The following is a 12858-nucleotide window of genomic DNA, read 5'->3' on the forward strand; positions in this document are numbered from 1 at the left end:
GCTGGAAACCTGAAGAGCCAAGCCGAAAAGCTGATAATAATGTTAGGGGAAACGATATGCTTTTAACGTACACATTTTTCCAAACATAATTGTCCAGTGCAGACAATATAAACTTAATAATTGAATTTAGGAAATAATATAAGTATTTAGCTTCCTTTATATTTTTATTACAGGAGTAATAGTAAAAAATAATAAATAGTAAAATAATTATTCGGATGAAATCATTTTCTTTTCTTTTTATTTAATTTTTTGTTGTTGTTATTTTTGCAATCCAGTTAGAGTATGCTGTTCAGTGTAATTTGATAAATTATTGAACTATCTGCTTTATAACCTTTATTATGTTTCTTTATTTTCTACGTCAGACTTTTATTTTGACTCGTGACTACACCGGAAATACTTGTCTCATGGCCACAGTTTCTCAGTGCCCCTCATGATCGTTGTCTTTTATTATCGGTGATTATGGAATAAGTATTTCTTAGTTAAGTATTAAAAAAAACACAAGCATGGCTGCAAAACGTAAAGCGGATGTACCAGTGCCTGCAGAAGAGAGCGACCAGCTTCTCATAAGACCACTGTGAGTTCAGTTCATTCACACTGTTCTAATTGTAGTTCTATTCCGCGCCAAGTGTTTTGGTGACTGTTTGGCTTACAGTTTTCAAATGATAAACATCACACCTTACACGACTAAAAAGTGAGATTGATCTTTCTTGCTGTGATGTTTAAACAGAGGAGCTGGTCAAGAGGTGGGCAGGTCTTGTATCATCCTAGAGTTCAAGGGCCGTAAAATCATGGTAAGCACAATTTTGCGGTCTATTCTAATTCTGGTGGATCTGACAGATGTTTTCTGACATGCCATGTTTTTGCAGCTGGACTGTGGCATCCACCCGGGATTGGAGGGGATGGATGCATTGCCTTACATTGATTTGATAGACCCAGCTGAGATTGACCTGCTCCTCATCAGCCAGTGAGTCCCATTCTTTGAACGAAAGACGACATTGAGTCAGTGAAATTCAAAATTCTGTTGACCTCCTCTTTTTCTCTGCCAGTTTTCACTTGGATCATTGTGGAGCCTTGCCATGGTTTTTACAGAAGACAAGTTTCAAAGGGAGGACTTTCATGACTCATGCCACCAAAGCCATTTACCGCTGGCTGCTTTCAGACTATGTGAAAGTCAGGTACACTAAAGCTCTTTGCATATTGAAAGTTGTATAAAAAGCCAGCTCTCTAACACATCCTCTTGTTTCCTTGTGTGTGTGTGTGTAGCAACATATCAGCGGACGACATGCTGTACACCGAGACCGATTTAGAAGAAAGCATGGACAAGATCGAGACCATCAACTTCCATGAAGTGAAAGAGGTGGCCGGCATCAAGTTTTGGTGCTACCACGCAGGTCATGTTTTGGGAGCAGCCATGTTCATGATTGAGATTGCAGGAGTGAAGGTATGTGTAGTTTATTCATTCAAACCTGCTCACTTACCTGTTCACACACACTTTCTGGTAATGATCACAGTCATTCTCTTCAGCTACTGTACACAGGAGATTTCTCACGTCAAGAAGACCGACATCTCATGGCAGCTGAGATTCCCAGCGTCAAACCAGACATTCTCATCACAGTATGTACTACAGCTTTTTGCTGGATTTCTTTTTCCAGGCCTCAACAATGAACAATTTATCTCTTTCCCCACCATATATATATATATATATATATATGTGTGTGTATATGTAACACATTACACATAACATGATACATTTTGTTTAGCAATCATTTTCAATTAATTCTCACTGTTGCTTCCAAGACTATCCCATATCATTCTCACAAATTGGACAATAACATTACCTTTTGGACATATTAAAATCATCAAAACATGCAACAACAATCTGCAATGCATTTAAAGGGGTGATGAATTGAGAAATCAACTTTCCCTTGAGCCTTTGATATATTAAAGTTCATTGTGATATAAGAATATCCTGTAAGTTTCGGAGCTGAAACTTCCTTGTTAGTCAAAGAAACGCTTTTATTGACACCAGGCCCAGAAAACGCTCAATCTCAGAATATGTCGACCCTTGACGTCATCGTATGCTGAAACGCTGCCTCAACAGATGAATATTTATGGCTACTTCTGTAGCCCTGTCCACCGACTCGTGGAGCTAAACGGATTGTGCTACCGAGCAATAAACATGCTGAAGAGAGTAATATATTGCACTGTGCCTGGTTGTGGAAGAACACAGTCGCTGCATAAGCTTCCTTCGGATTGTAATATTAGGAATGAGTGGTTGAACTTTATTTTTAATGAAGTTCCAGCTCACGTGCGTAAGACGTTTGTTAGCTTCATTTCACAGCGGAATCGTTTCAAGAGTTCACACTTGCATATAATTTATGGAGAGTAAATTTAAATGCATATTTGGCGTGCTCTCCGGGGGGAGGGCTTCGAGCTCGGAATTTGTCCCGAACCCAGAGTACCCCCCGTGTATGTAAGTGGTCAGAACTAAAAGTGTGGAGAAGGGGTGGTGGAGGGATGCTGATAGACTGTCAACGAACGGAGGTAAGACTGCTGCGTATCTATACCTATTATTGTTGATTAGCTGAGTGCTCCTAGCCAATCCTAGCCGTGAGCGTTTACTTCCAAGTGTTCAGTGCGGCACGCCCATAAAAACCGAGCGTTTCAGGAGAGAGGCTCAAAACCAGGGCAGAAAATAACCCATTACTTATTAATTATGATGTTTTTGAATGTAAAAACCACACAAATGTCATATGTTGACCTCAGACAACAGTATAATTTTTTTTTTAAAAGCCAGGTCATGACCCCTTTAATACACCGAAAATTAAACTCTTAATTTTGCAAACCATTAAATCACATGTATATCATCTTCAAATAAAAGACTACAGCACTAGCCAGATATGTCCCCTTTTTTACACATCAATCTTTCTTGTTCTAGGAGTCTACATATGGCACACACATCCATGAGAAGAGAGAAGAAAGAGAGGCTCGCTTCTGTAACACAGTCCATGACATAGTGAACCGGGAGGGCCGCTGTCTCATCCCTGTGTTTGCTTTGGGCCGGGCCCAGGAGCTGCTGCTCATTCTAGGTAAACCTCAGCAGTTTAGACTCTCGGCAGCATCATCAACAATGCCTCACTGAAGTTCTGCATGTTCTATATTTCAGATGAATACTGGCAGAATCACCCTGAACTCCATGACATTCCTATCTACTATGCCTCATCCCTGGCTAAGAAGTGCATGGCTGTGTATCAGACCTACGTGAACGCCATGAACGACAAGATTCGCAAGGCCATCAACATTAACAACCCTTTTGTCTTCAAACATATCAGCAATCTCAAGGTGAGCATCTTCAAAATCTACGAGTAGACCATCCAGAACTGAAGTAGAACAGTGGTATATATTAGTAATTTTGTTAGTTGCTTTTGTCTATTTTTCTACCAATATTTTTTATACCGATCAGGCATAACATTATGACAGGTGAAGTGAATAACATTGATTATCTATGCATCAAGGCACCTGTTAGTGGGTGGGACATATTAGGCAGCAAGTAAACATTTTTGTCCCGAAGCAGGAAAAAATGGCAAGTGTAAGGATTTGAGCGAGTTTGACAAGGGCCAAATTGTGATGGCTAGACAACTGGGTCAGAGCATCTCCAAAACTGCAGCTCTTGTGGGGTGTTCCCGGCCTGCAGTGGTCAGTATCTTTCAAAAATGTTCCCTGGAAGGAACAGTGGTGAACCGGCGACAGGGTCATGGGCGGCCAAGGCTCATTGATGCACGTGGGGAGCGAAGGCTGGCCCGTATGGTCCGATCAAACAGACAAGCTACTGTAGCTCAAATTGCTCAGTTAAAGCTACACTATGTAACTTTTCCGTCCACTAGAGGTCGCCTGTTCAAAACAAAGGCGTAGTTTGATGACGCCACGTTTGAGCGCAGAATCTCGGGACATGTGGTCTTCACCTCACAGCCGGTGGAAAACAGTTAGGATAGGACTCGGGCAGAAATCATGTTCATGGATGCGATTATTAACATTACTGTAGTCTGAAGCAGAGCAGGAGCGAGTGTTGTGGAGCTGAGCAAGGCCGCTGGAGCGATTGAAGAGCGGGACTGTTATTATGGCATAGTCGCTGGCGGGACTTTTATTATGACACGGTTGCCGGCGGCACTTCCTCTTCTCCAGTGCTGAGTGTGAGGTAACGCAGCTCTGTTTATCGTATTAGATATATCTGAGTGTGTTGAAAAGGAAGTTATGACGTTCGCTCGGCGGCTGCTATGACACTTGTTCACAATGCAGTGAGAGTAAAGCGTTTCACTGAATAAAACCGGAAACCGAGGGTGACGCAGATATGACGCAATCGACAGGCGACTCCCTCACACGCATAGCTCACACGTCCCGGCTCCTTGGTTAAAATAGCAATTTTCTCACGATTTACAAATAGTTGAAAACATTTGGGATATTCTAAGTACTCAACTGAACAAAATATATAACACTGGCCTAGTGGTTTCTGGATGTTTTACTGCAAAAATCCTACATAGTTCACCTTTAATACACACAGTGTATCGCAGTTTGTTGCGTATGGAGCTGCATAGCCGCAGACCAGTCAGGGTGCCCATGCTGACCCCTGTCCACCGCCGAAAGCGCCAACATGAGCTTCAGAACTGGACTTATTATCAATGTTGGAAACAGTTGTGCTGCTTAATATTTTTTATAACCCGTGATATTTTTTTCAGGATTCTTTAACAGCATTTATTTAAAATAGAAATCTTTTGCAAATCAATATACACCACTGTTCAAAAGTTTGGGGTCAGTATTTAAAAAAAAAAAAGTGATAAGTATCACAGGTTCCAAACAAATATTAAGCAGCACAACTGTTCCCAACATTGATAATAAATCAGCATTATTATAATGATTTCTGAAGGATCATGTGACACTGAAGACTAGAGTATTGCCTGGTGAAAATTCAACTTTGCCATCACAGAAATAAATAATATTTTAAGTATATTAAAACACAAATCCATTATTTCAAATTGTAATATTATTTCACAATATTACTGTTTTTTGTATATATTTTTTTAAGCTTGATGAGCATATGGAACTTCTTTGAAAAACATAAAATATGAATGTTTCCAAACGTCTTTTTTCTTTTTTTTGTGTCTTTTTTTCTCTCAGCTAATTGCTAAAGCAAAATGTTCACTAAAGCAGGGCTCGACATTAAGCCTGTTCACATGCTTGTCCTTCGGGCAAGTAAATCTGTCATTCACTTGTCAGAGTAAAAAAATGAGCTTGTCTGGAATTTTTGTTTTGTTTGTTTTTGTAAATATAATCTATTCTGAAGCAATATTCTCACCAGTGTTCAATCAGCTTTGACATATTTAGATAGGCATATTTGTGATATTTTTACATTTTTATTAGGGGCATTTTTCCATAATCTTATTAAATATAGGATATGCTTCAGATTTCATTTTATATTTTTAAATTGGATCTATAAATTAAATTAGAATAAGACACTATAGGCTGTTAGCAATCAAATTCAATTATTTACGCTGAAAAATTACAACTGCATTAAATAATGTTATGAGATTATTTTTAATATTTTTGAATATACAAATAAGAAATGGTGGAAAGATGAAACTAAACCACCAGTAGGTGGCAGCAGGTGACCGTCTTAATGAGTGAGTCATTGAGTCGATTCGTTCAAACGTCTGATTCTCATTCAAGAATTAGGCGGTCGTTTACGAATAGGCCATTGAATCTTTGATTCAACCGATTCATTCAAAACGCTGAATCATTCAGTACTGTTGCTGTGAGATGCGTTACGTTTCTGTTGTGATCTTTGTTTGGAACTATTTTCGCTGCTGAAGTAGAACAAAAACAGTCCATATTGCATCTAAAATGTAAGTGACTTCATGTTAATTAATTGTTTATGGAACTGGCGTATGAAATCAGCGTCATTTTCAGTCGTGATGGTATTAAGGAAAACAACACTCTCGTTAGTGTGATGTTGCTTAACTGTATCATATGTTATAAATATAAAAACGAAACAATTTTAACCGTGTATGTTAACTGAGTTTCTTTGTATGAGCGGCGCTCATTTGTTTTCGATTTTCTCCTCGAGAGGCTGCGCGAGCCTCAACAGCACAACCTTATTAACGTCAATTCGTTTTAAATTATCGTCTGAATGCAGAATCATTATTGCACTTTGGTGATTCCCTGGTTATTTTTTTTACCAGACAGGCAAGTCAAATTCTTTTTCACTTGCCCCTTCAAAAAATCCACTTGTCCCGAACAAGCGTTAATGTCGAGCCCTGACTAAAGTATTGTATTTCATTTTAATTTGTTGCAGCTTTATTTCAATTACCAAAAACAATAGTTTTAGCTAAAGTTCTTAAGTTTCATAATGTGCATAATTTGTCCTCCAGAGCATGGACCACTTCGATGACATCGGCCCTAGTGTGGTGATGGCATCTCCAGGTATGATGCAGAGCGGTCTTTCCAGAGAGCTTTTCGAGAGTTGGTGCACCGACAAGAGAAACGGCGTCATCATAGCAGGTTATTGTGTGGAAGGAACTCTCGCCAAGGTGAATCTCCGATCTTCAGCGACACCGTCACCACCGGTCAGTGATTGAATCCATGACGGAACTCTCCTCACCCTGTTTTCTGTGCAGCATATCATGTCTGAGCCAGAGGAGATCACCACCATGTCAGGACAGAAGCTTCCTCTGAAGATGTCCGTGGACTATATCTCCTTCTCCGCTCACACAGATTACCAGCAGACCAGCGAGTTCATCCGAGCTCTGAAACCTCCTCATGTGGTGAGTGATTACGTCATGAGATGGTGGTCATCGGGTTCTAGATCAGGTGTCATGTTGTTATTATTGTGGTTCTCAGATCCTGGTTCATGGAGAGCAGAATGAGATGGCTCGATTGAAGGCCGCCCTGATTAGAGAGTATGAGGACAATGATGAGGTGCACATCGAGGTGCACAACCCTCGTAACACTGAGGCCGTCACGCTGAACTTCAGAGGAGAGAAACTGGCCAAGGTGAGACTGCAGCTCTCAGTCCTCCATGTCTGTGCAGGGTTAGCTTCTGTTCTTCCAGCTTTATTTGAAGGCTTTTTTGGATACAGTTACTGTAGTGCTGTGTCAAAGAGAGACTGTGCACTACACACTTTTACCTGGGCTAATGTCTTTCGGCTTTCATTTGAACTTTCTCACCAATGGTCAATAATTCATTCAAATTATTAATGATAATAATCACAAACATTTCTTCTGCCAGGTAAAGTGCTTCATCAAATCCATTCAGACCACGACTAGAATCTTTTTCATTTGAGTTAGTGAATCAGTCTTTAAACATGTCTCAAACGCAAATCAATCTTTCTTTCTCTTTCTTTCTTTCTTTCTCTCTTTCTTTCTTTCTGTCTTTATTTCGTTCTGTCTTTCTTTCTTTCTGTCTTTATTTCGTTCTTTCTTTCCTTCTTTCTTTCTTTCCTTCTTTCTTTCTCTCTCTCTCTCTCTCTCTCTCTTTCTTTCTTTCTTTATCTCTTTCTTTCTTTCTTTCTCTCTTCCTTTCTTTCTCTCTTTCTTTCTTTCTCGCTTTCTTTCTTTCTCTCTTCCTTTCTTTCTCTCTTTTTCTTTCTTTCTCGCTTTCTTTCGTTCTTTCTTTCGTTCTTTCTTTCCGTCTTTATTTCGTTCTTTCTTTCTTTCTCTCTCTTTCTTTCTTTCTGTTGTTGAACTGATTTAATGCATTCAAATAAACAATCAACTTTCTTTCTTTCTCTTTTATTCTCTTTCTTTCTTTCTTTCTTTCTTTCTGTTGTTAAACTGATTTAAAGTATTCAATTAAACAATCAACTCTTTCTTTCTGTCTTTTTCTTGTTAAAATGGTATGCTGTTAAGTCAAGATGGCTCCTCAATGGTTTAAACTGTCCTTTTTTATAATTTTGTTACTGATTTTTTCCCCCATCATTTAAAGGTGATGGGCTCTCTTGCGGATAAGAAGTGTGCACAAGGTCAGAGGGTCTCTGGCATCCTGGTGAAAAAGAACTTCAGTTATCACATCCTCTCCCCCTCTGACCTCTCCAGTGAGTTGGTGTTTGTGATCGGTTCAGGTGTTTCGTGTGTGTGTGTGTGTGTGTGTGTGTGTGTGTGTGTGTGTGTGTGTGTGTGTGTGTGTGTGTGTGTGTGTGTGTGTGTGTGGATTGGTAATCCCTATGTTATGGGGACAAAATGTTCCCACAAAGATGGCAATATCCGAAATCCTCGTCCTTGTGGGGACATTTTTTGGTCCCCATGAGGAAAACATCTTATAAATCAGACTAAGTGATGTTTTTTGAAAATGTAAAAATGCAGAATGTCTCCTGTGATTGGTAGGTTTAGGGGTAGGGGCAGTGTAGGGGGATAGAACATACAGTATGTACGGTATAAAAACCATTGCGCCTATGGAAAGTCCCCATAAAACATGAAAACCCAACGTGTGTGTGTGTGTGTGTGTGTGTGTGTGTGTGTGTGTGTGTGTGTGTGTGTGTGTGTGTGTGTGTGTGTGTGTGTGTGTGTGTGTGTGTGTGTGTGTGTGTGTGTGTGTGTGTGTGTGTGTGTGTGTGTGTGTGTGTGTGTGTGTGTGTGTGTGTGTGTGTGTGTGTGTGTGTGTGTGTGTGTGTGTGCGCGCTTCTCACACTTCTTTGTTCTTGATGCAGATTACACTGAGCTGGCCATGAGCACAGTTAAACAGACTCAAGCGATTCCCTTCACTGGCCCTTTTCCCCTGCTTGTGAATCAGCTACGCCACCTGACAGGTGTGTATATCTGTGTGTGTGTGTGTGTTTTGTTCTTAAATGTGGCGCTTATTCTGTGTTTGTGTGTGTTACAGGTGATGTGGAGGAGATTGAGACGTCAGAGAAGAGCACACTAAGAGTCTTTAACAGTATCACAGTGGTTCATGATCAAAACCTGGTCGTGTTGGAGGTGAGGCGGCACACCAGTCATTGACGTATCAGTGTAACTATGGCAACAGAAGTGACTCGTTGTTATTTGTGTGTCTGTGGTCTTCTTCCACCAGTGGTTTGCCAACCCTCTGAATGACATGTACGCTGATGCCGTCACCACAGTGGTGCTGGAGGTGCAGTCAAACCCTAAAGCTCAGAAAGGTGCCATTCTTCATTTAAACGATTTCATCAGTTTTACAGCTCAAAGACAAAAATAGTTTGCTTTCTTTCTTTCCTTTATTGCCCACTTTTTTGTTCACTTCCTCCTTGTATTCCATTCTCATCCTTATTCTTCCTTTCTTTTCCTTCCTTTCTTTTCCTTCCATCCTTAATTCTAGGTTTATTTCCATTCCTTTCTTTTGTTCTTTCTTTCTTTTTTCTTTGATTCTTTCTTTTTCTCTTGCTTGCTTGCTTCTTTTTTCTTTCCTTTTCCTTTTTAACTTTATTTCCCTATTCTTTCTTTCTCTTTTTCTTACTGTCTTTACTGTGCTTCTTTCCTTCCTTTCTCTTTGTTCTTTCATGCTTTTTGATGGCTTCCTTTCTTTTCTTTCCTTCCTTAATTCTTGTTTCTTTCAATTCTTTCTTTCTTTCCTTTTTTACTTTATTTCCCATTTTTTTTTGTTTCCTTCCTACTTGTATTCCTTTCTCTTTCTTCCTTCTTTTTTGCTTCTTTCTTCCTTCCTTCCTTAATTCTTGTTTATTTCCATTCCTTTCCTTTGTTTTTCTCATTCTTTTTTCTTTGATTCTATCTTTTTCTCTTGCTTGCTTCCTTTATTTCTCTATTTCTTTCTTGCTTTCTTCCTTTCCTTTTTCTTTCCTTTTCCTTTTTTACTTTATTTCCCACTTATTTATCTGTATTCATTCTTTCTTTCTATCTATCCTTCCTTCTGCCTATTCTTTCTTTCTCTTTATTACTGTCTTTTCTTTGATTCTTTCATTTCTTTCTCTTTGTTCTTTCTTGCTTTTTGCTGGCTTCCTTTCTTTTCCTTCCTTCCTTAATTCTTGTTTCTTTCAAATCATTCTTGCATTTTGTTTGCTTGTTTCCTTTCTCATTTTTTCCTTCCATTATTGTCCACATTATATTTTTTACTTCCTCCTTTTTTTTCCTTCCCATTTATTACTCGTTATTATTTGCTTTCTTCCTTGTTCTTTATTTCTTACTTCCTTCTATTTTCTTTCTTCCATCTTTGATTCTTTCTCACTTTTTGCATGCAAATTTTTAATAAATGTGTCTTATTTACACTATTTTTGTTTTCTTCTTTATTTCTTCATCTTAGTTGTTCAGCCCCAAGAAAAGAAGTTGGATGTGGATGTTTTCCAGAGCAGATTACTGAAAATGTTCCAGTAAGTTCATCCTCAAAGCACTCGACTAACCATCAGTGATATTTATGATGAACTAAATTCTTTTTCTTCCACGATCTGCAGAGACATGTTTGGAGAGGAGTGTGTCGACTTTAAAGACAAGAGCTGTCTTGCTGTAAGTGTAGATGAGAAGACTGCCTACATCAACCTGGAAACACGAGTAAGTATCACACTCTGTGAAGTGTACACACCTAAGTTTTATGGAAGTATTCTGATCCTTATGGGGTTATGTATGTGTTCAGACCGTGGAGTATGACGAAGCCAATACTGAAGATGACTCTCTCAGAGAAATGGTGGAGCTCGCTGTGCAGAGGCTGTATGAAGCCATGAACCCTGTCATGTGAGATCGGCAAATCCCATCTGCCTACTTCATTTCCCTCAAGAACTTTTATTATTACAGCCCATCTAACTTGAACTACTTAAATCAGACTGAAGACACCAGATGTTGAACTGGCCAAAGCACTTCAAAGGACTGAATTGCCATTCAAATCAAATGGATACCAGTTAAAAATAGATGTTGATACATGTATCAGGAGCCACTGTTCTTTAGTTCCACTATTCAAATATAGATTATGGTAGTGATCAATTAAAATGTCTGTCTTTTTTTTATCTGACATTTTTATGTTCAAGAAAAGCTATGATTTGTTTAAGATCAATGTATTGATTTAATAAAAGAGTCCTTTGAGTGTAAGTTGAGCTTGAATTTTAATACACAACTCACATTAAGGGTGATGTTTTATTTAAAAATGAAAGCTTGCAAAACATACCAAGTCAAGAAGTTATACAAACCTAACACACTGATACAAAACACTGTCTTAACATTCAATACTTTCTCTCTTGACCCATCACAACGTTGCAAGGAGCCACGCAGTCAGTATTATGGGCACATTTCTTAACATGAAAAAAGATTTCACAGGATTTGACACCCAATAATAAAAAATAAACCATGTTCTTAGGTCACGTAATAAGATCTACTACTTAGAAATGACACTAGTATGCTTGGTATTCTACAAGATCAACACACATACATTCCCAATAGACAGTAACAACGATGAGTAAAATTCAGAAGATGATGACTGTTTAACCACCAATAGATGACACTCCCTTTTTTTTCTGTAGATAACATTGCAAAACACACGAAAATATTTTTTCACAAGACAAATAAAAAAGGCACTTTGGATACTGATCTCAGAGCAGTGTTCAACATCAGTACATTCTTATGGGAGCAGCTGCAAGATACATATTCTTGCATACGGTTACAGTCATGAACATTGTGTTGCAGAAAAGTATAATAATGTGGAGAGATAATGATTGTCTTTTCATTTAACTAGTCACACTTTGGTAATTTATAAAAAGCCAATGAGCCATAAACTTTCTTATTTACCAAACAACACATATTTTAAGATATGTCAGTGCAAGTTGCTTTTTGTTAAAACAGCTCAAATATACTTTTTAGTCTGGGACTTGTCTGCCAAACCATGGGATAATGACTGCTGGTACACATGTTTAAACTACTGTAACATGTTACATACAAAAAAAAAAACAAAAAAAAATTAAAAGACATCAAATGCCTCTAAAAAGTCAGATTGTCTTTTGCAAACAATAAAAATCAAGACGACAAGATTGTGTTCTATAGAGGTTACAAAACATAATTTGCTGGTGTGTCAGAACACATACACGTAAAATATCTAACTAAAATAATATCAGGTATATTCATAATAAAATTGATTATCAAGATCTGTTAGCATCTGCTCAATCCCTTTGACAAAAACAGACCTGTAAACATCTTGGTTTTGGGCGGTTAATAATGAAGCTGGTCACGTTTAGATAACTCTGTTGAGATCCAGTGTGTGTATGTAAATGTGTATGCCTATTGCATAATCCTAACAGGATTAACAACATTGAATTCCCATGTAATGCCTAGACACTGAATAATTTGTGCCTTCTGTTGCTTTATAAAAGACCAGTGCTCTTAAAGGGATAGTTCACCCCAAAAGGCTTGTTTACTCACACTCATGTCTTTCCAAACATGTACGACTTTATTTCTTCTGGATCTGCACCTTAAAAGCATAAAAGTGGTTGACCCAACATGTGAGTTTAAGCGCTTTAAAGCTATATGATAGCTTTGTGGAGGGACAGATTTAAGTCATTTTTGACTGATAACCTTGTTATTAAAGGGTTAGTTCACTCAAAAATTCTGTCATTAATGACTCACCCTCATGTCGTTTCACACCCGTAAGACCTCTGTTCATCTTCGGAACACAGTTTAAGATATTTTAGATTTAGTCCGAGAGCTTTCTGTCCCTCCATTGAAAATGTATGTACGGTATACTGTCCATGTCCAAAAAGGTAATAAAAACCGGTCTGTTGTCAATCCGCGTTCACGCAGCGTCACTGCGGAGTTGTGAACGCGGATTGACAACAGACCGGAAGAGGAGACAATGCTGAATAAAGTCATAGTTTTTGTTATTTTTGGACCAAAATGTATTTTCGATGCTTCAAAAAATTCTAA

At 38.5% G+C, this 12858-nt stretch overlaps 2 protein-coding genes across 2 annotated transcripts in view; one reads left to right on the forward strand and one right to left on the reverse strand.

Moving 5' to 3' along the window:
• cpsf3 (cleavage and polyadenylation specific factor 3) lies at positions 1–11070 on the forward strand. Its single transcript, XM_079831412.1, has 18 exons — positions 1–574; positions 728–791; positions 867–964; positions 1047–1175; positions 1264–1441; positions 1525–1614; positions 2939–3089; positions 3167–3342; positions 6423–6581; positions 6669–6815; positions 6892–7044; positions 7976–8084; positions 8697–8795; positions 8870–8964; positions 9059–9146; positions 10262–10328; positions 10410–10506; positions 10589–11070. Exons 1-18 carry the CDS (start codon positions 504–506, stop codon positions 10688–10690), a joined length of 2073 nt encoding a protein of 690 aa, XP_079687538.1. The 5' UTR covers positions 1–503; the 3' UTR covers positions 10691–11070.
• Positions 11071–12858, reverse strand: part of adam17b (ADAM metallopeptidase domain 17b) — a 19693-nt gene continuing 17905 nt past the window's right edge. The window contains exon 20 of the mRNA XM_079831411.1: positions 11071–12556. The gene's annotated coding sequence lies outside the window, so the exon portion shown is untranslated. The remainder of the gene's footprint in view (positions 12557–12858) is intronic.

This window comes from Gobio gobio (assembly GCF_949357685.1).
Source record: "Gobio gobio genome assembly, chromosome: 12".
NCBI lineage: Eukaryota > Metazoa > Chordata > Actinopteri > Cypriniformes > Gobionidae > Gobio > Gobio gobio.

Excerpts from the sequence above, each read along its gene's own strand:
- cpsf3 (XM_079831412.1), top strand. The coding sequence starts at position 504 with ATGGCTGCAAAACGTAAAGCGGATGTACCAGTGCCTGCAGAAGAGAGC. Across the intron at positions 6,582-6,668 it reads TGGAAGGAACTCTCGCCAAG|CATATCATGTCTGAGCCAGA; the intron begins GTGAATCTCCGA and ends TTTTCTGTGCAG. Across the intron at positions 9,147-10,261 it reads AAACCCTAAAGCTCAGAAAG|TTGTTCAGCCCCAAGAAAAG; the intron begins GTGCCATTCTTC and ends TCTTCATCTTAG.